We start from the raw sequence: 27,427 nt of genomic DNA, 5'->3' as shown, positions 1-27,427 counted from the left end.
CAAGTTTGAGGCTGGACTCAATTTATAATAATTCAAAAATTGGTTCCCGGTGTTATATCAGATACCGTGGTTGGAGGTCCCTAAAGACAAATCAAAAGAAGTGAAGCTGAGGACTCTTACCCATGAAGTGCTTTGTCATCTTGTGGGAAAATAAAAAAGATACGTAGGAAAATATTGAAGAAAGAACTCTAAGGTGTCCTGTGGCCTCAGGGTTGTGTTTATTGTTGTTGAAGGAATTTGCAGGTGGAGCAGGCTTAGTCCATACTTGAGTTCCCTCGACCCACAGGACCATTTGGTAAGGAAAAGGCAGGTGTGGGAGCAGTGGGGGACTGGCAGGTTAGGGAGGCGGCAGGTGATGAACAAGCTGGTTTCCAGGTAATGTGATCACAGTAGGGTTATATGGTGGTCATTTTCAGGCATGACGGACTCAGGCCATCATCTTGGGTTACTTGATTATAAATCGCAAAGAAGGAGGTCATAGCTGTGGAGTGTTGATCTAAACAAAGACAGATGAACCCACAGTGGAAAGCTTGTTGTAGGTTCTGCGTCACCCTGAGTATCTTTAGTAGTTTGCCGTTAGTAGAGACCGCTAACTGAGGGTGGGGCGGTACGATTCCGTCAGAATCTTACTGTGCTCAACACTAGTTCATCTAGATGTGTTCATGTGTCATGGGAACTTACCATGTGTTCCAGTAGGTCCTTAGGAAAGCAATTTAGTGACTGAACTCACCTCGTCCCTACCCCAGCTGAGTGCCCATACCAACTGCTTGCAGGAATAATCAGGACAAATCCTGGATTCTTTGCCCAAGGCCCTGAAGTGTCATCCAAACTTGGGGATAGAGAGGTTAAGAATGGAGGTTTCCAGCTTTGGTGTTGCTTCCCAGTCACTTGGCAGTGGAAAATCTTTACTCGCAGAGGCTGCCTTTGGCTTTATTTTTGGACCAGTTGCTGAGTCCTGCTCTGGTCTTGCCTGAACATGCACACCTGGAATCCCAGGACCTGCTGTTTTTTGCACCATCTCCGTAATTCACAGCTGCACAGTTTTGAAAGAGACGCCAAAATCCAGACACAGCAAAGCAGCCTCTTTTGCGTGTGCTGAGGTCCTGAATGACAGTTTTATCTTGGACATGTTCCCTTTTCTTTCCTCTTCTGCTTGTTCATTTTTATCTCTCTCTGTAATATATAAATAATGGACTTATCCTATTTACTGCACAAAGAGAAAATTAAACGTCTGAATTGTTTAGAACTATGGGAAAGTATTTCCAGAGTGTGAAAAAATAGACACTGGACATTTCAGCTTTTGGTGTAGTGGGAATTTATTACTCAGCTCAGTAACAGTTTTTGGTCCAAACCAAGCAGTTGTGTGGGCAAGCCGTGCTTTCCTGAATAGCACTGCAAGAGACAGTTTTGTTCATATTTGAGACCGCGTGAACCAAAGGTATCTTTCCATCAAAGACTGATTATCTCTGAATCTTAGACATATCACAGAAGCTGTGGAGCCCTAGCCAATGGATTTTACTTGCATGAGACATTGCATAGCTCCCAAAGGGGAGGGAAGCAAAAGGGGAGGGAGGCAAGAGAGAATCAGAGCCCAACAATAAATAGCTCTTTGTACCAGTCCCCCCTCCCAAACCCCATACTGCTGAGATCATAGAGTAAGTTAGCAGCATGCAGTAGAAGGCACTGCTGCCCAGCAGCTTGGCACATGATGACCAGATGTGAACTTGTCTGTCCACAGTGTGTGGCTGTGACCTGGCCCAAGGGGGCTTCTTCATAAAGAACGGAGAGTATCTCTGCACCCTGGACTACCAGAGGATGTATGGCACGCGCTGCCATGGCTGCGGGGAGTTTGTGGAAGGAGAGGTGGTGACCGCCCTGGGCAAGACCTACCATCCCAACTGCTTTGCTTGTACGATCTGCAAGTAAGTGTGGCTTTCCCCAACAGAGAAGCGCTGGGTTCTGCTGTCAAAGCTTGGAATGTGCGCTTTGGTCTTGAGTTGTACCTAGTCTCTCTTTTTTTGTTTGTTTGTTTAGTATTTATTTATTTTGGCTGTGCCTGGTCTTAGCTGTGGCATATAGGATCTTTTAGTTGCCGCATGTGGGATCTAGTTCCCCGACCAGGGATTGAACCCAGGCCCCCTGCATTGGGAGTGTTGAGTCTTAACTACTGGACTACCAGGGAAGTCCTTTGAGTTGTACTTAGTCTTAAAATATCTTTTCTTTAAAAAAAATTTTTTTTATTGAAGTACAGTTTGATTTACAGTGTTGTGTTAGTTCCAGGTGTACAGCAAGGTGATTCAGTTATACAAATATACACATATATCTTTTTCATATTCTTTTCCATTATAGATTATTACACGATATTGAATATAGTTCCGTGTGCTATACAGTAGGACCTTGTTGTTTATCTATTTTATATATAGTAGTTTATATCTGTTAATTCCTAATTTATCCCTCCCCCTCGGTAACCATAAATTTGTTTTCTATGTCTGTGAGTCTATTTCTGTTTTGTAAATAAATTCATTTGTATCATTTTTTTTAGATTCCACATAAAAGTGATATCATACATTTGTCTTAAAATATTTTTTTCTGATGCACCTTTAGATGTTTTTATTTTCCTAGTGTGTTATCAGGCTTAGTCAAAAAGTAATTTACTTAGGAAACTTTATATGTGATATCCTCCACTAAATAATGTGACTGATTTTAAGTGCCTTGAAACCAAATCTGAAAGCAGCTCTAGATCTTGAGACATTTTGAGCAATGGAAACATGGGAGGAAATGGCATAAATACTTGGAAAGATGAAGCTTATTTGGAAGTATCAGTGTGTGGGAGTGGGTGTGTGAAATAGTTGCATTTGCTCTATAACCAGGGAGAGCAAACTGCCCCATGGGCCAAATTAGACCCAATACGTGTTTTGTAAATAAAGTTTTATTGGAACACAGCCATGCCCGTTTGTTTATGTATTGTCTATGGCTGGTTCCAAGTGACAGTGGCAGAGTTGAGCAGTTGTGACAGAAACCTTATGATCTGTACAGTCTAAAAATATATTTACAATTTGATCTTTCAGGGGAAAAGTTGCCAACCCCTCCTCTCTATCATCTACCAAGGTTAGATCTTTACTGCACAAAGCAGCTTGATTAAAATGATCAGTCAGAGAGAAGAAGGAAACTGTGTGAAGTGTGAGTGGAAAATGTGGTTCATTGTTGTGTTTTGAGTGCTACACATTACAGAATTTACAATGGGTTCGATTCCTATAATGAGGAGACTCACCAATAAAGGATCAGCTACTTAATTGACCCATACTAATGAGGCAGTCCCATGTCTTTTGGAATGGTGTTGATTCTGTGCACTCCATTTTGCTATGCCTTTGTAAAAACTACAGTTCAGTTTGTTTTGTTTTTCAGCATTTCATGTTTCTAGGCCAGAGAAATGTAAACTCTAGAAGGGTAAATATGATTTTGTATAATTAATTAACAAGATAATACACATGGATAGATTGTAATAAGATTTAGATGAAATATTCATAATCAAATTATTTTAATAACTTTATATAACTATTAGCCCATTTTAAAATTATATATATTTTTTAAATCATAATTTAAAAATTCTGGGTTAATGAGCTGAAATTTTTTCTGTATTTAATCAAAAGCAAACTTCCTCTTGACCTCTCCTTTTTCAGGCTGTGGCTCACAGCCTGGTTAAGAGCCTGGACTGGCATTCGGGAGACCCGAGTCCTGGTCCTGCTTCCTGGGCTGGTTTGAGACCTATGTGAGCTAACTTTTCCACAGCAATTGTCTCATCTGTAAGGTGAGAGGCTGTGAACTGCATACAAGTGATTCCCCAAACCTGGATGGTCACTGGAATCCCCTAGGGAGGGTCTCTTTAAAATATCCATTTCTAGCCTTTCTCCTCCCTAACTCTCATGGTGATTTAGTGGTTTCTGAAGGGCCACCAAGGAGGAGGAGACTCAGTCAGGTTGGATGGCGCTGGCCCAGGTAAACTCCAAGAGGCTTCCTGATCTTGGCCCTGAGAGACCATTGCTTCAAGTTGGTAACGGACAAACATTTATCCGCTGTAGCCCTGTCCCTGCATGTTTGAGCCAGCAGAGAGGTGCCCACTGTTGCTGCTGCTGAATGACGCTAGTTTCCTCTGAGGAGGCCACCTTTACAGTTTACAAATTGCATTCATGTAGAAATCAATTTAACCCTCTGAGCAATTCTGTGGAGTCAATCAGGAATTCGTATCCCTACTTATGAGTGACTTTGAGACTCAGAGTGTAAGGGATTTTCCCAGTCCCTCACATCGCAAGGCCAAGATTTGAACTCAGGTGTTCTGACTGTCAATCCAGTTCTCCTTCTATTACAAACATTCAGGCAAATGTCAGGAGGAAGTGAACCCATATGGGCAGAGGACGTAGGGAAATGAAGGGGGGTCATTCATGAAATAACAAAATTCAGAAGACCTGGTCACATTGTTGAGAACTGGACTCTGGTTTGTCCCATGGTGGATCTGTGTGGGGTTCAAGTTTAACAATAGAAGCTTAGATCAGATGCAGGGCCTGGACTAGGGTGAAGCCAGGGAGGCTCCTGGGCGCACAGTTTAAAGGGGTGCTTACTCCCGGGTCATGCAGCACTTCTGACAGCGGGGGCCTCCTTAGATGCTTTGCCTCGGGTGCCTCGCTGCCCTCACCCTGGTCCTGGCCCTGATCAGAGGCAAAGAACCTGAGCTTATTGTGTCTGTGGACTCTTCACCCCCTGAGGGCCTCCTTACAGAGCAGATTGGAGGCTTGCTTGGTTTTACTTAATAAGTGTGAAGCGATAGGCCTGTTGGTATCCACCAGAGTGTGACTTTGATTATTAAAGACAGAGAAAGTTCTGAGTTGGTGGATACCACCTGCACCGGCCTGTGGCTTGGTCTCCCTAGCTGGTCAATCCACACAAGTTGCTTAACCTCTCTGGGCCTTAGCTGAGCAACGGAAAGTAACACGGCACCAGGAGAGAAGAGGAGAGGAGAGACCACCTCAACTCAGCGCTTCTAAAATTTGGCGGTGTGAGCGTTTAAAACTCTCCTTGATGACTGGCAACGAGCACATTTGTGGAGTTAAGTCCAAATTTACTATCTGTGCGTGCATGATGGTTAATCAACAACTGTTAGGCGGCCGAAGGGCAACTTAAGGCAGCTGTGAACGTAAAACATGTCCAGAAGCTTGAATTTGTTCTTAAGAAATTGCTTCTGACTCAGATGTGTGGGGATGTTTGGCTTATGAGTTTCAAATTTCCTGATTGACAGAATCACACATTTGAAAACTCATGATGAAGATCATTGGCAAATTGGTCAGTTGCAAGAAAGTAGGCGTGGAAACTGTCATATGGCTATTAATTAATGACTTTTTTTAAAGCTATCTGCTTGCTGAAGTGGGAGCAGAAGAAACTGATAACGTACCTGAAGAAGGCAATATTTTTGCAACGTGTGCTGTTATTGATGAATATCTAATGTGAAAGGAAAATATCTTTCTGAAAAGAAGCTAATACTAATTTTTAAACAGATATTTATCGCATCTTCGTATTTCTCCAAGTTTATGAGGGACTGGGCCCCTAGCACTGTGAGATATTTAGTTCGCCCATTCAGACGTCCAGGACCAAGTCTAATTCAGCATAATTATCACGTTGGTCCAGGGAACTTAAAGAGTTAATGCTTGACCTGTAACCAGTTCTCTTGGGGAAGGGCCTTAAGCTTGAATAGGAATCCATGGCATTTAAAATATTTCTTCCTGGAGGTGTTTCCATTTGGAAAAGGAAAATTTTACTGTGTGTGCCCTGCTAGGTGACTTGTTGGAACATCCCTCCGCTAATGAGTGGAGGTAAACGGTATCATTTTACTATCTGGTTGCCCGCAGAAGCTGCGCATTCTCCTTTCCTCTCAAAATGAGGCACGTTTGTGTGTTTGTTTGGACTGGATCCAGCTGGCTGGCTGGCTTCAGGCTGCATTTCAAATGGTTTGGCTCCTCTTCGAAGCAGTGAATTGGCACCGGAGGCCAGCCAAGCAGGGGTGAGGAAGAGGAATGAAATTGCTGCAGTAACCTTGAGGGCAATGTCTTTCTGTCTCCAGGCGCCCGTTTCCACCCGGTGACCGAGTCACGTTCAATGGGAGAGACTGCCTTTGCCAACTGTGTGCACAGCCGATGTCTTCCAGCCCTAAAGAAGCCTCCTGCTCTGGCAGTAAGTGCCCCAGCCACCTGTTGACATGAATTCCTTCATTCCTCAAAGGTAGCTTAGGCAGGTACCTTCCTTTTTGAGAAACTCTGGTAGCCGGAGCCAAGAGTAGGCCTATATCTAAGGCGTTTTCAATTGTAAAACGTGATGCGTGGAGAAACCTTCACTAAAACCTATGCAGTGAGAAGCATCTCCCTTATTTCAAAAGGACAGAAGTAGAATTGGACATCACACTGTGTATTTTGATAGTAAATGAAGGAAAAAGAATTATAAACTATTACATCAGAAACGCCCCTCTCTGGTCATGGAGGTTAAGCTGTGAGAGCGTTTGGTGGTGATGTGATTGATGTCTCTGTGTATTAGAAAAGCTATCCCCGCAGTGCCTTGGGCAAATGTGGTGGTTATTATTTACTCTTAAATAATTCTTTATCACCCTTAAGTATTCTTTATTCACCTGGAGGGTTTCTGACATTTATTCACTCAACAGATAATTTGCTGAGCACGTACAATGTGTGTGTCATTCACACTAGAGATACAGGCGTGGACAGAACATACTCAGAATCCTCAGGAAGCTTATTTTTTAGTAGGAGCAGGTAGACAATGAATGCATGTACAAAAATATCTAATACGTGAAGAAAATTAAAGTAGGAAGAAAAAGCAGGTCAATGGGTCTGTGTTTGTATGGGGCAATCAGGGAGACCACTCTTAAAAAGTGTCACCCAAGACGAGATCGGAAGGAAGTATGGGACAAGCTATCCATACATCATGGGGTTGGTAATTCTTGATGACAAGGCTTGTCTGACCTGTATAAATCCAAAGAAAACCAACTTCCTTCCAAATAAAAATAGTGGCAAATTGCAGTATTTCTTGTAGTAAATAACATTGGGTAGGTCAGTTCACTCTGAAGTGAGAGGGATTCTGAACTCAGGACAGCAAGCAAGGAAGCTCTCCTTCCCTCTGTTTCCTGGGGCTTTAGGACATGGACTAGATAGAGGTTTGCCTCGGTTTCTGTGTATTGTGCCCATCCTCAGAGAACAAATGCCTTTAAACCTTGCCAGTCTCAGCACATAAGAATGAGATAAGCCCCTTCTGCTCCGGAGGAATTTCTTGTAATTTTTAACAGCACTTCTAAATCCTCCTGTTAAAGTAGAAGAGTTATACCTGTTAAAAATAAGAACGTTATGACCAAACGTATTTACATAGAAATTGGATTTTGACCATTGGGAGAAAAGAAGAAAATAAATGTGTTAGTGCATCTTATTCAACACACATGATCAGATCCTTAGCATGTGGATTTATATGCCCTACTAATAAATAACAGCAGCCTGGGTAGGATAAGGGCTACAAAACAGGACACTATCCTAGACCCCTAATAGGGTTTCAAGTCCCTCACTGTGCTTACCTACTCTGCCCCCTGCAGGTCACTGGGAAGGTGACCTAGGTTGAGAATAGGTACCCCTTGCTTGAGAGGGCTTGCTTTGAAAGTATGTTACCAAAAAACTTTGCAGGAATTCTTCAGTCTAGTTAAGAAAAAGAGGATGTTATGAGTCCCAGGATAGGATGACAATCTATAACAGAAGATCATGTCCGTAGGCCTATTATAGGACTGGCTGCATCCTCAAATTCAGTGGAGTCCTTTAGTCCAACTATCTTTCTTGATAGGTGAGGATATTGCAGCCCATGAGGATATTCAAGGTCACACAAGCTGTCCAATAATAAGGTAGGGTTAGAGGCAGGGCTTCTGACTGCGAGTTTGGGGCTGTCTTTTTGTTTCATCTAATACTCCTCATTGTTTGGTTTAAGAAACAGAAGGAGGATATTTTTAAAGGCTTCCAGTCCTCTTCCTCCATGTAATTTGGAAGCATATTTCCTAATCATAGCTCCACCAAAATGGTTATTCCAATTTTTATTAAACCTTGTTTTGCTTTATCTATATTTTCTTTTTCTATATGACATAGTTGTTATGCACATAAAAAAGAAATTAAAATTCTAAGTATAAAAATGTATCAGACTCAAATTCATTACATTTCTAATGCTAGATTTAACAGTTATTGCGTATGTGCAAATTGTTGGACCAAATCGTATTTTCTCCTTTGCTCCCAATGGATGAAATCCCTTTTCTCTGTGCAATTGCTTTGGTCAGAACATTTTTATTTTCAACAAGTACTTGTCTGTTTAGATAAGTACTCAAATAGCATTTCTGGGGCGCGTGGGTGTGGGTGTCTGTCAAAAAGAGAGCTCTTATATATGGATACACACATGCAAAGTACCCAAAGGAGGCAGGCACACAAGTACAAAAGCAAGTGAATTTTCAGCAAGTTTCTGAAATTCGTTGGAGCATAATTAGAAAACACTTGGTTATTCTTTGTAATTCTTTAAGAAATGCCCTATATTTTAAAACTATACTGATGTTACTTTGATTCTTATTTTTTAAAAAATAATGTAACTTGGCAAAGCTTCCTAAAGAAAAGCAAATCATGAAACTTTTCTTTGCTAATGTTCACAGTGTTGGTGAAATAGATCGGAGAGCCAAGGTCCTCTCTTTCCTTTGAAATGTTCTTTCACAAATGAGTTTGCTCTTCTGAACCGAAATTTTATTTCACATTCTGTGGCTGGTTTTCCATAATCACTGAATAGGAGGTGAAGACAGTGTGAGAGGGAGAGAAGAAGTGAAGAGTGGCCAATGGAAGCAAGTCAATGATGTGATGAGAATGAACACAAAATAGGCTCTGTTGGAGCTTACTCAGTAGAGGTGCAATTTCAGCTACTCAGGGGCCACCATGTCTGTGTTGCTCTAATTTAGGGAGACGTCCCAGTGGAGTGCCTGTGATGTCTTGGGTACTCTGCTTGGTGCTTTCTTCCACATTACAGTAACTCTTCTCACCTTTATTTTATTTTCTTCTTAAAACATTTGCATAGTACTCACTGTGATCAGGCACTGTGTAGCTGGTGTACAAATTTTAACTCATTTAATCCTCAAAACCACCCTATAGGTTGGTACTAAAACTATCCCCTTTTCACAGATGAAGAAACAAAGGGCCATAGATGTTAAATATTTGCCCAAGGTTACACAGTGGTAGAGTCGGGATACAAACCCAGGCTCCAGATGCCATGTTACTGTCCCGGATATTTATTGCATAATGTAGGTATCACTCTCTGATTTCCAAAGATGCGGGGTGCTGAGCCTTGGAGCAGTGACCTGACTTGTCTGCGGATTTACTCGAGCGTCTGCCAGCAAGGGCTGTGTGCTTTCTATGCGCCACAGTTGCCTCCCTGGTGTAGCAAGGTTTGGTGAATAGAAACCATCAGGAAGTTATTCATAGAAACAAACTACTTCAATTAAAGATTATTGCCCTTGAATTAGTAAAAACTGTTGCTGCACCCAGTCTAATGCAATTTGAATTCAATAAGCAACAAACATTATATAGCATGGAGATAATAGTAAACATTGCCTCACAGGGTTACAATGAACATCAATTAAACTGCTTTTATAATTGATAAAAAAAATCAATTGCCCATGTCTAGCTGATTCATTCTTTAGAAATAAAAATGTATGTCCAGAAAACATGATGCTCTCCCAGAAGTTTACTGACACTCCTTTAAGGCCTAACTTCACTCCATTCCATGTATCTGCCAGTAATTGAGGGACTGGTTCTTGTGGCGTAAGGAGCCATGTGAGGGGGAGTCTGTGTGTGACAACCTAGAGGGCAGGGAATCGGCTTTGGATGTTGCTTCCTGCACGGCTCTGGTCTATTTCAGGCATCTGAACAGAAGTGGGTTGCTGTCTACGATCACCCTTTCCATTTCAAAGGGTGTCTGACTAGTGTCTGATTGTGTGTGGGTTTGGCAGATTGATGCAATGAACACCCCCCACACACACATACATCCAAACCCATCTTCCTCTCCTTTACCCCCTCTGTACAGCATTGCCATTGTTCCAACTGCAGTTGGAACTCCTAACGTATTGGGGCAAATGCTCTGCTTGGACTGAATTTAAATCATTTCAGATAAACAGTCCTGTGCATGTTTTCAAAGGGGAGGAAGAATTTTTCAATTATTTTACTTTTCTATTTGGTGCAATAGCTTTTAATAGTTGCAAGATGATTTTTTTTTTTTATCTATGTTCTCTCTCAAAAAAACATTTGCAGGTTGAGTGGGATTGTCTGCTGAGGCCCCTACAATAGGTGGAGTGGTGACGATCTGATGCTGGCATCTGACTGCCTGGGGCAGGCTCTGGCTCTAGCCATCTCCTGACCTCTCCATCCTCCAGGTCCTCTTCCGTAAAATGGGATGGCAATAGGTACCTACCTCGTAGGATTAAATAAGTAAATAGATAAAAGTACTGACTACTTATAAAACAAAAACTTACTGTTCACGCATTGACTTCTGAATTTTTGTGTAGGACAATCTTTGCTTTTTGTGACTGTGCGTTTTTCACTCTACCGTTCACGGTGGCTGTCTTTTCTGTTCATTTGATATTTCCACCAATATGTAAAACCATTGAAGGCAGGAACACATGCACACATACAACCCATGGACTGTTGGGTTTTGACTCATGGTGACGGGTTTTGCGGAAGGGCTCCAAAACAGATCAGCCCCACCTTCTTGAGACACTTTCTTCCAGTAGGATAGGATGGCAGAGGAGGCTTGGCAGGCTTCTGCTAAAGAGTGTGGGTTCTGGACAGGTTGATGGCTGGTTTTTATCCCAGTTCTACCACATACAGGCTGTGTGGCCTTGAGAACTCAATCTCTGCCAGCGTTTCTTTGCCTATAAAATAGGAAACAATAATAGTTCCTTTCTTGGGCTTCCCTCGTGGGGCAATGGTTGGGAATCCGCCTGCCAGTGCAGGGGACATGGGTTCGAGCCCTGGTCCGGGAGTATCCCACATGCCGCGGAGCGGCTGGGCCCGTGTGCCATGACTACTGAGCCTGTGTGCCACAACTACTGAAGCCCATGCTCCGCGACAAGAGAAGCCACCACAATGAGGAGCCCACACACAGCAATGGAGACCCAAGGCAGCCAAAAATAAATAAATGAAATTGAAACAAATAATAATAGTTCCTTTCTCATTGGGTTGTTCTGGGGTCATATAAGTAAAGCACTTAAAAGATTCATGATACCTAATAAGCTCATCCAAATGTTAACCATTGTTCTTTAAGGAAGTTACAAGACTAGAACTTGAGCTTAGAGATAACTTAGAATCAGAAAGGAACAGAAGAAGAGAGCGTAGCATGCTGGTTTCAAATGTGGGCTCTACCTTTCAGAGGGCTTGGGTTTCACTCCTGGTCCTGCTTCTTCCTAGCCATGAAGTCATGGACAAGCTATTGGATGTCTCAGAACCTTCATGCTCTCATCTGAAAATCGGAAGATAGCTACTCCCAAGGGTTGTTACGGGAATTAAATAAGATACTACTACGTGGGAGGACAGTCTAAATGTGGGGAGGGTACTTGTAAAAACAGCACAGGGGGAACCCAGACAGAGCAAAGGCTTTGTTCTTCCACGTCCTGAGAAGAAAATCTGGAAAGTTAGAGCAAGGGCGCCAGGTCTCTGGAGGCTTTGAGGGGTTTGGCAATGTGGAGCTTGGCTTAACCTGGAGGACAACCAGATGAAAACAATGTTCTAGAAAGATTAAGGTGGTAATGGCAATGGTGGTGTGCAAAATCAGTGATTTGACATCAGTGATCAGAGCTGGGGATACCATTGGTTGTGGGTACAGGTAATGGCTGTGAGAAAAGGTGAGGAAGATGAATGAAAGGACTAAGTCAAAGAAAGATATGGATGTCATTCATTCATTCAATGAGCATTTCTTTGAGCACCTACTGTGTTCCTGGCACCAGCCAAATTCTTTACCGCACAGTTATCATCATGTATTACGGTGATACATCTGTCACAATTAAAAAACCAACATTGGTACATAACCTGTTGCATTTTAATTGTTTAAATGTGTGCCCACCTCCACCACCAAGTTCATGAACTCATTAAAGATAAGGACCCTGCTGTCTTTCTCTCTTACACAAGGTCTAGCACATAAAGCCCTAGATAAACACTCCAGAAATTGAATCAAAGCCATCTTTATCTCTAAACAGAGCTAATAACGATCTTCTCTTTTTAAATGGGTTTAAGTGTTCATTGTAAAACAATACAAATTTTACAGAAAAGTACAAAGAAGGAGATGAAAATCGCCCGAAATCCCATCACAATGAGATTACCTCTGTTAACATGTTGGTGGATATGCTTCTGGATTTTGCTCTAAGTGCTATAGACACATGTACAACTTCGCATAAATTCTTCCCATAGCATTTTGGTCATGTGTCTTCTCATCAAACATCATTTGTTCTTTTGAGTGTCACACAAAAGATTGAAAGCTTTGAATTTGCTTAGGCTCCCTGGCTACAGGGCCAGCTCACAGGTGTCCCGGCCAAAGCTGTGCTTTGCATTTCTATTGTGACAGTTATTACCCCATAGCTCCCCTAGCTCTTTGCATCTTTTTCTCTCCAACCAGACTATGAGCTACCTAATGACAAGCTCTTTTATTTATTTTTTCCCTAAGAATAGCACTGTGCGCACAGCAAGTACATGAATGTTCATTTAGTGGGTAAATGGATGCCATCCCAGGAGAGCCTTTCAGGTAATAAATCTCAGCTCCCAGGTCTGGAATGTTGAGTTCTGAATACTACTTGAATGACGATGGTGACAATGGCTTTTGTGGTTTTGTATAATTACATAGTACAGCTTGGGTGCATGAGGGCAAGGTGTATCGGCATGTTTAAATGTTCATTTTCTCATCTTATTTACAAGTCTTTCCTCTTATTTAATAAAAGGGGAAGGAGCTATTGCTTTAGAGAATTCGGCTGATGACAGCATCACAAGGTTTTTTTGATTTGGGGTTTTTTTTTTTCAGTAGAAGTGTCAGGGAATGTATTTCCCAACTTTGAGTGTGAGGTTAGAGAGGCCTCACGTGTCTGGGCACTTAGGGTGCCAGCCCCTGGCCTGGAAGGACGGGGTCTAACCTGACATGGCAGTTCCAATATTGCTCTACTGGGTACGGATTAGACTGTTGAGAGAGTTTGGAATTGACATAGTAGCCAAAGATTCATTGCGGGAGGACAAGGTATGTCGCAAAAAGGAATTTAGATTTTTCAGACTGAAACCTGTTACAATTATGAGTCAGACATAAAGATCCCAGAGTGACATATCTTTTCACTTAACCAGAACCTGGATTATCTCGGTTGCAAGAAAGGAAGAAAAGTTCCCGCCTTATAGGGAATGGGTCCAACTAAGGGGCAAAAAGGGAAAATGGGTACAAAAAAATGTTTCAGTGGTTGGCAAGTTAATGGTATTTTGTTATTTGCTGTTTTCATTTCACTAGATACGTCTTTTATGTAATAAGACCCGCACCTTCTGACAACTTATCAGTAAAACTAGAATTTTAATGATTGGAAGCGTGGTTATTCCCCAGTTTAATTTTTCAGCAGCAGTAAAGACTTAGCTGTTCAAAGGACTGCTGTGTATATCTATAGTTGTATATTCCTACAGACGGTCCTCAGAGGGATACTGAGAAATTACTCTTAGTGCTTATCTCCAGAAGAAAGGGAGCAGTAGCAGGGAGATAGGGAAGGAAAGGAATTATTTTTACTACATGAAAAAAAAAGTTTAACTATGTGTATTACCTATTTAAAACCAAAGCACATCAAAAATAAAAATAATGTTAAATTTAAAAAAAGGGACTTCCCTGGTGGTGCAGTGGTTAAGAATCCACCTGCCAATGCAGGGGACATGGGCTCGAGTCCTGGTCCGGGAGGATCCCACATGCTGTGGAGCAGCTAAGCCCGTACGCCACAACTACTGAGCCTGCGCTCTACAGCCTGTGAGCCACAGCTACTGAGCCCGTGTGCCACAACTACTGAAGCCCACATGCCTAGAGCCCGTGCTCTGCAACAAGAGAAGCCACCACAATGAGATGCCCACGTAGCGCAACGAAGAGTAGCCCCTGCTCGCTGCAACTAGAGAAAGCCCATGCGTAGCAATGAAGACCCAGTGCAGCCAAAAATAAATAATATAAATAAAAATAAATTTATAAAAAAAATAAGTAAATAAATAAAAGGCCCATTCCAGACTGAAGTCTCACTGCAGTTTGCCCTTGCTGTGACCTTCAGTTGTGTATGTATTAAGTGACTGGTCACATGAGGAAAGTACTGAAACTGACATTCTACCCTTTCTTTTCTTCTTTCTATCTTTGGAATAGAGTCAGTGAGCTGATATTGGCTAATGAGTACTGGATCTGAGAAACTGACGTAAAACTCAAGTATGATTTCCTCTTTGGCAAGAGCCGGGTTTGCTGGGTGACCATAGCCAGTTAAAGATTTATCATGAAACTCCTCACCAGGTTAAAGTTTACAACTTAATTAAGGAAATCAGTATAAGGGCAAACCTTCTTGGTACAGATTTTTCTGACTGAAATTCACATAACATAAAATTAACCATTTTAAAGTGAATCTAAGTACGTTCACAACATTGTCCAACCACCACTTCTATTTCCAAAACATTTTCATCACCCCCAAAGAAAACTCTGTACCCATTAAACAGTTACTCCCAGTTCACCCCTTCGCCCTGCCCCTAGGAACTACCAATCTGCTTTCTGTTTCTGTGTATTCACCTGTTTTGGACATTTCACATAAATGACATCATACAAGTGTGGCCTTTTGTTTCTGGCTTCTTCCACTTAGCATAATGTTTTCAAGGCTCATCCATGTCATAGCATGTGTCAGAATTCCTTCCACTCAACTCCTGCTTAATAGATTCATAACCAATTAATGGAGAGGAAAGGCAAGCAATCTGGCTCCTTTTAATAAAATTTCCTGTTCAGATCCTGATCATGAATATGAGTAAAAACATACCCAATGCTAATTAAAAGAGGGGGCTTCTTGACCTTGAGAATTCGTAATACTCCTATCGGAATTCTGTGAGCACTGGCTCAGGGGTTAGAATTGGAAGTTTCAGATGTGTAAATGGTCTGTATTTATAAAAATTATGACCAAAGCTATAAGTATATATGATATACACTTTAAAAGAAGGACAGATGGGATTGACTGCCAAATATTAGATAATAGAGGGCTCAGAAGATGACTGTTCCTGGTCCTGCCTACAGCTTTCCTGATGAGGCTGATAATCTGCTGCTGCTATGGCCCATGAAAACTTGTTTGTTGTGCAGTATTGTTTTCCCAAGACAACAAGAACCTTCACCTAAAATAGCAGGTCAGAGGCTGCTCTGGCTTGTGATGTTTCCATCATGGCCGTCAAGATAGCAAAGGGAGCAGCTAACCTAGGCAAGGACATGGTGATTGTGCAAAGTCTGGTTCAAGATTACATATTCAGGCAGCCCATAACCTTTTAAAATAATTCTGCATCATTTTTAGTGAATTTAGATATAAATTATTGAGAGCCATAAGATGGCAAATACACTGCACCTATTTGAATATAAGTAAATATAAATGTTCCAATTCCCCTCAGCCCCAGCTAGTATTTGTCTCGTGACCCCATGTATTGCTTTCTGGCAAATGGCAGCGTAGAATTTCAGAAGTTAAAAAGTACTTAAAAAACTAATTCTTGAAAAGTGCTTAGCCTAACACATTTGCATTTTGCCCTCTATCTGTCTTTTCTTTTGGTGACCTCATACCCATGGAATTTGCCATGACATGCTAGAAAAGAAAATTGCAGACTCATGTCAGTAACTCGACACGGATTGTGGCCAGTCAGTAGTTGTCAACTCAGATGTCTGGTTGGAACTTGACAACACTGAGCAGCACAGCTGAAGATCAGACATTCAACGGTGTACACTTGCTAGATGGACGCTCTTATCACTACTAAATGATGTGGCCTTTTTAGTCAAGGAAGGGTTTTCAAATACCCAAACCCCAAACCCCTTATACCTCAATGATGTTAAAACTGTAAGCCAAGTCTTATTAAAAAAAAAAAAAAAATAGGGCTTCCCTGGTGGCGCAGTGGTTGAGAGTCTGCCTGCCGATGCAGGGGACACGGGTTCGTGCCCCGGTCCGGGAAGATCCCATGTGCCGCGGCGCGGCTGGGCCCGTGAGCCATGGCCGCTGAGCCTGCGCGTCCAGAGCCTGTGCTCCGCAACGGGAGAGGCCATAGCAGTGAGAGGCCCGCGTACCGCAAAATAAAAAAAAAAAAAAATAGCATAGGAAATGTCTGGAATTTTTTAAATTGATGGGTTACAGATTCAAGGGCCTACAAAAAAGGGCCAGGCTGGTAACATAGGTGCACATGCTCAGTTCAAGCGTGAAAACAGGTGGCAGTGGACATTTAGACCCTAGGGAGGGATACGAACCTTAGCAAACTGAAAACATCTGTCCTGTCTAGGGTGGGCAGCCACTACGTGCCTCCCACAGTTATTCACACAGAGGAATCCACGTGCCAGAGGCTGATCAGATGTGTTGAAAGCTTGTGTCAAAGGCAGCTTGTTGACCTCACAGAATCTGACCCATGTTCAGGTCACACTTCTCTTGTCTCCACTTTCTCTCTTTTTGGGTAGAACAGCTGTTCTCCGGCATTCTGCATTCACCATTTTATTACACAAGGTCATGGGAAATCCACATCCTGTGGGAGACGTTGAATGACAAGATATGATGTCATTAAATTCAGGATTCAAGTTAGCCAAACCCTGGAACTTAAATTGGGAGGTTTTGTTTGTTTGTTTTCCTTAAAGCTCCTTGTATTGACACCTGGCCAGGGATAAAGTGCCTCTAGTGAACAGTCTATTAAAAGGACGCCACTTGAATATTTTATAGGGTCTCCAAAATCTTATTCTACTTTCTATTAATAACAACCTATGTCTGTTTTCAGTATTTGTTGCTTCGTTTGCCTGGTATGTCTTCTTTCTGCTGAAATAGTTGTGTCTGGGACAGATCTTGTAGGCTTTTTAAAAATTTTTTCTTTCCTTCTGCCACATCTCCTAGGCTAGAATGAGGAAAACTCAAAGTTGATGACTAATGATGTGCAGTTTTTGACATGGAGTGGTGTCTCAGACACATTGTTCCTTTCTAAGAATGTGTACATTCAACATGCAAAAGGTATATATAACATGCATCCATAATAGATTTAAATTAACAACAACAAAACGCCCGGCTCGCTACTGTTCGTTCCCAGAAGGCGGTGAGGTGTCTCATGGAGAAAATATGTGTGCGGCAAAAGCTTCCTTCAGGTATGAGTTATAGTGCTGTTGGTTATGAGTTCAGTGTGAAAGACTCAACAGTATATAGTAAGTGAAGTGTCCTGAAACAGAAACAAACAAACAAAAACCCTGTATCTGAAATGATTTTGTGTCTATTTTTCATCCACATGTATAGCCATGAACTTACGTGCTAATCTCGGTTGATGACAACTAGAGTTTCTTTTTTTATTCTCTCTCTTTTTTTTTTTTTTTTTTTGCGGTACACGGGCCTCTCACTGTTGTGGCCTCTCCCGTTGTGGAGCACAGGCTCCGGACGCGCAGGCTCAGCGGCCATGGCTCACGGGCCCAGCCGCTCCATGGCACATGGGATCTTCCTGGACCGGGGCACGAACCCGCGTCCCATGCATCGGCAGGCGGACCCCCAACCACTGCACCACCAGGGAAGCCCTAGGGAGAATTTTTAATAGGACCCATTTTGAGTTCCTTGACAAAAGTGTGCAATTTCTGGCTAACCTGTTTCAACAAACCCCCTCCATCCTCCCCAGCCTCAGGTCTGCTCCTCATAAGCTCTTACTAATGCCTGGCAGGCGGCTTTCTCAGGTGGGTTCATTCAAGATGCTTGGGCATGGGTACCGGCCACAGGACACAAGTGCATCCCCGGTGAGCCAAATGGTGGCCATGCACACCTCTCCTACTTCTGCCTTCTCCTTAGCCTGCCATCAAGAGGAGGGGCTCCAGCCGGCTTCCTGCCTTCCAAATCTTCCAGACTTAGCAGGCTCCAGACTTTTTGTTCATGAACGCTACCAAGCTCCAGGACAGTCCAGTCAGTTTGTCCCCAGAACTCTTAACATCAAGCTTCTCATGGATCCACAGGAGCACCAGGGCCTGAGCGTCCCCACTCAGTAAACATGTAGGTGGGGAGTGGGGGGCTGGTCCCCCCACTCTCCCAGGGTCCTCTAATCCCTCTCACAGCAGAGGGGAGGGAACACCCCATTCCTGCTGTGTGGACAGCTCCCTGCCCACTCTCCTCTATGCCTCTGTGAATTTCTGATTTCAGAGGTAGGGAGGCAGTAAGCGTTGAGAGTCATCAGGTAGATTCTACTATCTTTTGGTAAATCCGGCAAGGATATTCCTAGCAACCTTCTCTGGAAGACGGAAAATTTATCATCATTGTTTTCAGCTCTAAGATGATACATAACCCAAAATTTCAGGACACTAGGAAAAGTCCCATTCCATATTCTAGAAGCTTTGGTCGCAGATGGGTGGCTACTGTGAATGGCAGCTTCCACCTCCACTGATGGTTCTAGGCATGACAGAAGCCTGAGAAGGCAGGGGTGATTGGGAATTCAGTTACCACGAAGTTCCCTCTTCTGTAGCTCCGTTCCGCAGCCTTCTGTTCCAGAAAATCATCTTCACAGAGTAAGACATCTTTTTGGCTCTTACCCTTACCAAATGGGAAATTCTAGGAAGGCAGAAATCGTTCTTAAAAGGAACATAGGGGGCTTCCCTGGTGGCGCAGTGGTTGGGAGTCTGCCTGCCAATGCAGGGGACGCGGGTTCGTGCCCCAGTCCGGGAAGATCCCACATGTTGCGGAGCGGCTGGGCCCGTGAGCCATGGCCGCTGAGCCTGCGCGTCCGGAGCCTGTGCTCCGCAACGGGAGAGGCCACAACAGCTAGAGGCCCGCGTACCGCAAAAAAAAAAAAAAAAAGAACATAGGTATCCAGGCTCCAGGCTGACAGGACCTTAAAGGCAGCCCAAGTGATGACATCTTTCTTAGCATCATGAGAACACAGGTTTCCTTTCAGAGAGCCATTTGTCACCTTCTTCAACTTAAGTACTTTAGAAGCCCAGGTGTCCATGGCCCTATGCCAAAAAAGAAAACAAAAAGAGAGAGGTTAAAGGAGACAGACAGGATCCCTATTCTCAAGGATATTCATTAACTTTGAACAAAATGATATAAACATGGAACCAGGTGTGTACATGGATATTAGTTTAACTTGGACATAAGTAGCCAAATCCCTGCTTTTCTCTTGGCTCCTGGTGCCAAGAATGAAAGGCTTGGGGGCAGAGTGTTTAAGGCTGTTGTAGTTTGCTTCTGTTTTCACATTTGGTCGTTGTGTATCCCCGAAAGAAGACCAGCGAGTTGCTAGAGGGTTTGATTTCCTTGGTGCTGCTCCATATTCACCTATTTCTGACTTTGGCAGTAATTCCAGTGCCAATCACCAGCTTTCTATATTTACCAGCAGCTGCTTCAGTGATGTGGAAACAATTTTCTCAACAGCTGAAAAACATGAAGATAGAGACGAGGACATTTTGTTCTTTATAAAAGAGCTTAGTTGGAATGAGCATAGGAGACACAAACCATCAGCACAAATCTTTTTATCTCAGCATCTTTTCTACTTTCCCCAGCATGACATCAGGCTTAAGGAGAGTATAAAGTTTTGTCCAGAGAGAAACGAATGGGTAACCTCTGTGGAATACACTGGAATACTTTGAATCAGCTGGGCCAGTATCCTACTTTCCAGGAGGCCATCTTTGCAGATTTGCTTGATTTATGTCTTAAGGTTTGGGATGAAGGAGCCTCATCCCCAGCCTCTACTTCCAGCCCAGTTTCACCAGCTGGCTGGCTCTAGGTGGTCACACTCAGTGAATGCTTCTTCATGAAACATAACCAAGATCAGTTGTAGAATGTGTGCCGTCCGTGGAACAGTACAGGGCATGGAGGATCTGAGAGGTTCAGGACACCCCCTGTGAGGTCAGAGGCTTCCAGACTGCAAGGCACTTTGACTCCATGACTGTGAGGGATAATAAAGATTGTGAAAAACAACTACTGAAGAGTATATGCCTTGTCTATAAAACGCTCACACAATGCCTGGTTCACCAAAGCCCTCAGTGCCGAATGATCAGAGAGGTCATTATTGCACTCAAATTGTCTCAGCTGCTGTCAGAGCTCTGAGGTATTGGGCATGAATGTGCTTATAAAAACAGCAAGACAGAATCAAGAAACCTGGTTTCTAGTCCCATCGGCCCCTACCAAGGAAAGGGGAGCGCCCTTTCCTTGGCGCTCCCCATGTGGAGCACCCAACAGATACCAAGCATTCTAAGTGTTATACGAAGCACTTCACGACACAGAGTTTCTCTTCTTCCTCGTAGCAACCTGAGAAGTGGGTCAGCATTTCCCAGATGAAGAAATGAGGGGTCAGAGAGAATAACTTTTCCGAGTTAGTGCCCAAGTCTTCCTAATCCTAAAGCCAGCCCTCTCGCTGTCCCCGCACCTTTGATCTCCCTCAACCCCAGTGCTATGCAGGGGAGATACCAAACAGCTCCACTGACCTTCTTGAGCCTGACTGTCTTCAGTTGTAGAATTGAAAACCCATCTCTAAGGTTTATTTTCTGCTTTAAAAATTCTATCAACCAGCATCTTCCGTATTATTTTAAATCCTTATTGCCACCTAGTGGGCATAATCTAATCAGAAGAATGAAGAAAATATTCAGTTCGCTTGGATTAAAACCTGCCAATTCATCTTAAATCCATACTGTGCTCCTGACCTTTAAAAATTGTGTTTATGAGCAAATATCATGGCCTTCCATTTTTATCTTTATAGTAAACTACCAGATGAGTGGTCCCCTTTGAAAGACTTTTGGTGAATTGCTGGGAATCGTATAAACCCCAGCTCTTAAAAAACTATGTAACGCTTTGTGACCGTATAATACACACTCAGCTTATAATGGGCTATACTTAAAGAAATTCTAATCTGCAATATTCATAACTTGTATTGCAGATATACTTTTAACTTTATAAATATTTTGCTCAGCAATTTTTTACATTCTCCTGATAAAAAAATATCAGCTTATGGGGCTTCCCTGGTGGCGCAGTGGTTGAGAGTCCGCCTGCCGATGCAGGGGACACGGGTTCGTGCCCCGGTCCGGGAAGATCCCACGTGCCGCGGAGTGGCTGGGCCCATGAGCCATGACCGCTGAGCCTGCGCTCCGCAACGGGAGAGGCCACAACAGTGAGAGGCCCGCGTACCGCAAAAAAAAAAAAAAAAAAAAAAAAGAGTTTCTGTTATGCATAGTGTTTTACAGCTTCCTTTTTTTTTAACTCCATCTACTTTGGACATCTCTCCATGTCAGCACACAAATCTACCTCCTTCGTTTCAACGGTATGTACTATTCCATATTGACCATACCGTAATCAATGTAACCAGTTTCTCATTAACGTCCACATAGGCTATTTTCAGTTTTATTGTTACAAAAATGCGGTAGAGGATGAATATATATTCTTCAGGGGATAGACATACACTCACAGGCACATTCTTTTGCAAGTTTATTTGTAGAATAAAATCTTAGACATGAAATTGCTGCATACAAAGGTTATGTAAATACCCACTGACCAGAGGTCACCAGAAGCACACCTGTAGTCAATAAAAAAAAAAGTCAAGTGTACTTAACGAACCACAGCAAGGGAGAAAAGGAGAAAAATTGTGAGTTATCTCTGGATGACATTTAGAGGAACTTTTTATAGGATTTGGGCTTGTGCTGGGTACTGTTAGGGAAGTTTTTCTAGGAGAGAGAATTCAAGTTAGGCTAGAAATGTCATTCTTAGTCCAGGAGCAGCAGTCACAGATGTGGTCACAAAAGGGGTGTGTGTAATCATTTTGTGTACCGAGAGGCCTTGTCTGCACATTTCCTTATTCCGTGAGTGTTTTTTATGATCAGTTGGGGACATCATGAGCAACGTGCCAACAGTGCTTTCTTTCACTTTCTCAGGTACGTTGATTTTACAGAAATTGCTTTACAGAAAGGTTGTACCAATTTACAGGCAGACCTCGGAGATACTGCCTATGCGGCGGGATCAGTTCTAGACCACCACAATAAAGCAAATACAGCAATAAAATGAGTCACATGAATTTTTTTTGGTTCCCCAGTGCATATGGAAGTTATATTTACATCATTCTGTAGTCTGTTAAGTGTGCAAAACATGATGTGTAAAAAAGCAATGTACATACCTGAATTAGAAAGTACCTTATTGCTGAAAAATGCTAACCATCATCTGAGCCTTCAGCGAGACTTAGCAGGAATATCAAAGATCATTGATCACAGATCACCATAACAAACACAATAATAATGAAAAAATTGGGGAAATTGGGAGAATTACGAAAATGACACAGAGACACAAAGTGAGCAAATGTTTTTGAAAAGATGGCGCCAGTAGACTTGATTGAGGTAAGGTTGCCACAAACCTTCAATTCGCATTATATTTGAAGCACAATAAAGTGAAACACGATAAAATGGGGTACGCCTGTACATTCTTCTGGGTTCTCTTAAATATTCCATTTCCCTAACGACTATGTTTTTAATAATCAGAATAAGGGCAATTGTAACAATAGCAAATGTTTATAGAGCTCTAAGTCCTTTATTTCATTGATTCCTCATCAGAGAACTTGAGACAGGCACTAATAGCATCCTGGCTTTCACATGAGGAAACCAAGACTTAGAAAAGGCGAGAACCAACCTGGGTCACGTGACTAGCCAACATAAGCTGGGGTTCAGAACCAGGTCGTCTCATTGCAGGGTCCACACTCGCTACCATGGAGAAACACTTTCTCCTCTATCTGCTTCACAGGAGCCTGTCAGGGAGAATTGAAGGCTAAGGAATTAAAAGCCATTGAATTGATGATCACAAATGTTTGAGAGTCTGGTTTAGGCTGATAAGGAAGTAGAGTCCTGTTTACAAAAATGAGACTTAACGGGCAGCCTTCCAAGAGTCCCATACCTAGTGTTAGAGAGGCATCCAGCATGGTATGCTCAGCTACTCACATGTGCCCTCAATTAATAAAGGCCGATGAGAGCTTTCTTAAACTCACAGCCAAGACACTATAATTAAATATTCTCTGGGCCAGCTGGAGCTCAGAGGGTAGTTACATCACCCCCAAGGAAATAAACTGATGAAGGACATCCATGCCCTTGGACCCACGGAGGTTTATGACGTTCCCATCCTGTGTGAGGATGGGGCCTGCGAGTCCGCCGGGGCAGGTTTCGTGCAGGGAGAGAACGCGGAATGAAATTGTGCTTGAGTAAATATTTATTGAGTGTGTGATGGGTACACACTGGGGTTCAGAGCAGGCCTGCGTGCTTGGATTTAGCAAAACAAACGTGGAGTAACCACTGGTGGCTGCTTTTTTTCCAGATTGTGCTGGCTGTGGACGAGATATCAAGAACGGGCAGGCGCTCCTGGCCCTGGAAAAGCAGTGGCACTTGGGTTGCTTTAAATGCAAGTCCTGCGGCAAAGTCCTCACCGGGGAGTACATCAGCAAGTAAGACTGGGGCCTGGGGCGTGGATCATTTCAGCGGGGATGGGGCAGTGTTGGGCCCCTCTGTAGGCCCTGCTCTCCGGGACTCCACCCCATCCCATCAGACATAATGAAAGACATTCACATCCCAAAATCAATATGAACTTTTTGCCATAAAACTTTTGAAGAGAATTTTATTCTTCTGTTGTTGCCTACTATAAGTTTAATGAAATATTCATCATTGCCTAATGTAACAATTAATGAAGCTGACATAAGGATAGGCTGTATGTTGTAACCAATTAAGCATTTAGTAATTTCGCTAATTTTTTTTCCTATTTGGAACTAGTAAACCTTTACCCTCCTTCCAGGTCTCAGACATATTTGTAGACACCCCCCCCCAAAAAAAAAAACACTCAGGGTCTAGGCACAGAGCCCATTAGGACCACCAGGGAATAGGTTCGTTAGAGTCAGATGCTGGTATAGATAATAGAGCAGGTGAAGTTTTTGTTTTTGTTTAATGTAACCTGCAAAAACTAGTTACAGTGGTTACCTTTCAAATTAAGGAGGAGGGACTTCCTCGGTGGTCCAGTGGTTAAGACTCCACACTTCTACTGCAGTGGGCGCGGGGTTTGATCCCTGGTCAGGGAATTAAGATTCCACATGCCGTGCAACCAGGCCAAAAAAAAAAAAAAAATTAAGGAGGGAAGAATGAGCATGGAGCGGGGGGAGGGTCCACTGGCAGTGAGGGAAAATTTTCCCCCATCCACTTTAAAAAATGGTCTCCAACCAGCACCTATTCAGAACAATTTTAATGAATTTAACTCCTGAATATAGTGAAACAAACAAAAGAAGTAGCTTAGGCCCCACCCCCTAGAAATCCAATTCTGCAGGTCTGGGGTGAAGCAAACACCAGTATTAGAAAGGGAGAAACTGCACAGGTGATTCTGATGCACAGCCCAAGTAAGAAGAGAGAAATGCTCGGCCTTTGACACTGACGGCTGTGCGGCGCTAGGTAACTGGGCTGTCTGAAGTGGCACGTTTTAACTCTTCCATGTGATGGCACATAGATCATGGTATTCTTTTTTTTTTTTTTTTTTTTTTTTTTTTGCGGTACGCGGGCCTCTCACTGTTGTGGCCTCTCCCGTTGCGGAGCACAGGCTCCGGACGCGCAGGCTCAGCGGCCATGGCTCACGGGCCCAGCCGCTCCGCGGCATGTGGGATCTTCCCGGACTGGGGCACGAACCCGCATCCCTTGCATTGGCAGGCGGACTCTCAACCACTGCGCCACCAGGGAAGCCCAGAACATGGTATTCTTCACTGTGTCCCGAGGGAAATGAAGGAGGTTGCAGGAGGCTGAGTGAGAGGCCCTGGACCCCTAGGGCCCCTGAGGGCTAAGGGGATGGCGTCTCCATGCTGTTGGGACGCATATGAGTCAGTGAGCTGGTGGGGGTTGAGGAAGAGGGACCCTGGGACCACAGCTGAAGCCCATCTGGCCTGGTGCTGCGAGAGAGAGCGACTCCAGGTTTCGCTAGTTAGGTCTGAGGCAGTCCAGCAATCAGCAGCCGTAACCATTCGGCTGTTACTTCCACGCGGCTTGGAGAACCTCAGCGTTCTCTCTGGATCGTTTGGTTTTGTGGGCTTTGACCCTGTCTGACCAGGTCTCCAGACATGTGAGTGCTGGGTGGGAGAGAAACAGCTTCTGCTACCGTTCTGTGCAGGAGGGCGGAGAGAAATGGGGTCTGGGTGTCTTTCCTGCCCTCGGCCTTCTCGGGAGCTGACGCTCTCTGTCCTGCAGGGATGGCGCTCCGTATTGCGAAAAGGACTACCAGGGTCTCTTCGGGGTGAAATGTGAAGCCTGCCACCAGTTTATCACTGGCAAGGTCCTGGAGGTAAGTGACAGATGGGCTTCCCTCGAAGCTACCGTCATCTTCCGCGAGGCCCTGGAAAATACACGGGGGCCTCTTTTTCCATTTTTTTCCATCTTTTTCTCACATGTGGAGGAAAGAGTAGTTGTAGATGACGAGTCGCTTAGAGAACTACTGTGTGGTACTGTCTTCTCAGGCAGTGCCTACTGAGTGCTCGTGTGGAAATTGGAAGGATGGGGAATTTGAGGGAGAAAAAGAATGAAAAAGCGTCTGTTAGGAATTATGTAGTAGGAAAGGTTATATTAAACTGTTCTTTTGTTTAGAAGTTAGAAAAGAGGAAATGAAGAGCGTGCTAGAGCCGTGTGTGTGGGTGGTACACCTGTGCGTATGTGTGCCCGCATGTCCGTGTGTGCGTGTACACGTGTGCGCTCTTGTGTGTATACGTGGGAGTGTACAGACTCACGGAGCAGAGGCTCCAAATTGAGGCTAAGAGAAGAAAGAGTCATTAGAGGTGAGGGCGTAGACTTCCCCACCCTTAGAAAACCACATCCTGTGTGACCCAGAACGCCCTGTGGTCCAGGCTGAGCCGAAGCCTGTCAAGTTCAGGTGTGACTGCCTCGCACCAGGGAGCTTGGTTCCTGCTTTCTCAGCAGCGGCCCCACCAGCTTCTGCCTCTGGGCTGAGCCGAGCTCCTCCTGGGCCGGGGCCACCTGTGGACCTGAGGTCAGAGGTCAGAGAGTCACTGCCCGGCTTCTCATAGGCCTGTGGGGTGTTAACACACTCCCATGGAAAAAGCAGAGATTGCCTCACACCCGTCCCACGTCTCAGGGTGGAGAATGTGCACTGGGCACTGAGTCAGGATGCCTGGTGGAGTCCTTGGAAGGTAGCTGAACAACTTGTCACATGGCTTCAGCAGATACCAGGGCACTGAATCCACTTCACCTCATTCAAACTTCCCAACAGGCTATGTTTCAGGGACCCAGGACTGAATCCGAGAGTCCCCCAAGGTGTCACTGGGCAGCTTCTGTGGGATTTCACCAAGTTCGGGGTAGCCTTCCTAATCCCACAGCAAGCTCTGCAATGCCTTCCTGTCCGTGAAGTGCAGAGAGGGGCTGACGTTGGCTCTGTGCTGAGATCTAGTCCAGCTAATTGGATTTGGGAGATAAGGAAGTGCGTGTTGTCTAAGCGGTTGCCTCTGACTCAGGGGAAGAGTGTTTCAGGAAGAAGGAACAGTGGTTGCCTCTGACTCAGGGGAAGGGTGTTTCAGGAAGAAGGAACAGCAATGGCAGAGGCTCAGAGGCAAGCACAAGCACAGCATACCCAAGAAACAAAGTCATTTGGGCAGGAGCACGGCTGAGAGAGATGATGCTGGAGGAATGGGAGGGGCCCGAGGATGAGGACCTCGAAAGTCACATTCAGGAGTTTGGCTTTACCCTAAGAGTGGTGCGAAGCGTTGAAGTGATTGTGGCTAGAGTGTCATGTGGCTGGATCAGACTGTTGTGTGAAGAATAGGTGGGTGTCCTCAAATGCATGCGTGTGCCCCCATGTTCACGGCAGCTCTGCTCCCACCAGGCAGAAGGGAAAACAGCCCACGAGTCCATGAATGGATGGATAAACACAATGTAGTATATATAGACAATGGGATATCGTTCAGCCTTTAAAAGGAAGGAGTTCTGACACAGGCTACAACATGCATGAACCTTGAAAACATTATGCCAAGTGGTAGAAGCCGGTCATGAACGACCACACACACTGTATGCTTCCATTTAGATGAAATATCCAGAGGAGATCGATCCATAGGGAGAGAAAGCAGATTGGTGGTTGCCCGGAGTTGGGGGTAGGGACGGGGGATGGGGAGTGTCT

The 27,427-nt window shown here is 44.0% G+C and overlaps 1 protein-coding gene across 8 annotated transcripts in view; it reads left to right on the top strand.

The window, feature by feature from the left end:
* ABLIM1 (actin binding LIM protein 1) overlaps window positions 1–27,427 on the top strand; it is a 306,271-nt gene that overhangs the window by 185,226 nt on the left and 93,618 nt on the right. For all 8 annotated transcript variants that reach the window (XM_027112671.1, XM_027112670.1, XM_027112674.1 and 5 more), the window contains 4 exons: window positions 1,739–1,922; window positions 6,110–6,219; window positions 23,597–23,723; window positions 25,495–25,588. In XM_027112671.1, coding sequence (XP_026968472.1) covers window positions 1,739–1,922; window positions 6,110–6,219; window positions 23,597–23,723; window positions 25,495–25,588 — 515 coding nt within the window. The remainder of the gene's footprint in view (window positions 1–1,738; window positions 1,923–6,109; window positions 6,220–23,596; window positions 23,724–25,494; window positions 25,589–27,427) is intronic.

This window comes from Aethalodelphis obliquidens, unplaced genomic scaffold (genome assembly GCF_003676395.1).
Source record: "Aethalodelphis obliquidens isolate GAN/ISIS:26980383/991018 unplaced genomic scaffold, ASM367639v1 scaffold11, whole genome shotgun sequence".
NCBI lineage: Eukaryota > Metazoa > Chordata > Mammalia > Artiodactyla > Delphinidae > Aethalodelphis > Aethalodelphis obliquidens.
The sequence above is the reverse complement of the archived record's forward strand: the minus strand, read 5'-3'. Positions and strand labels throughout refer to the sequence as shown.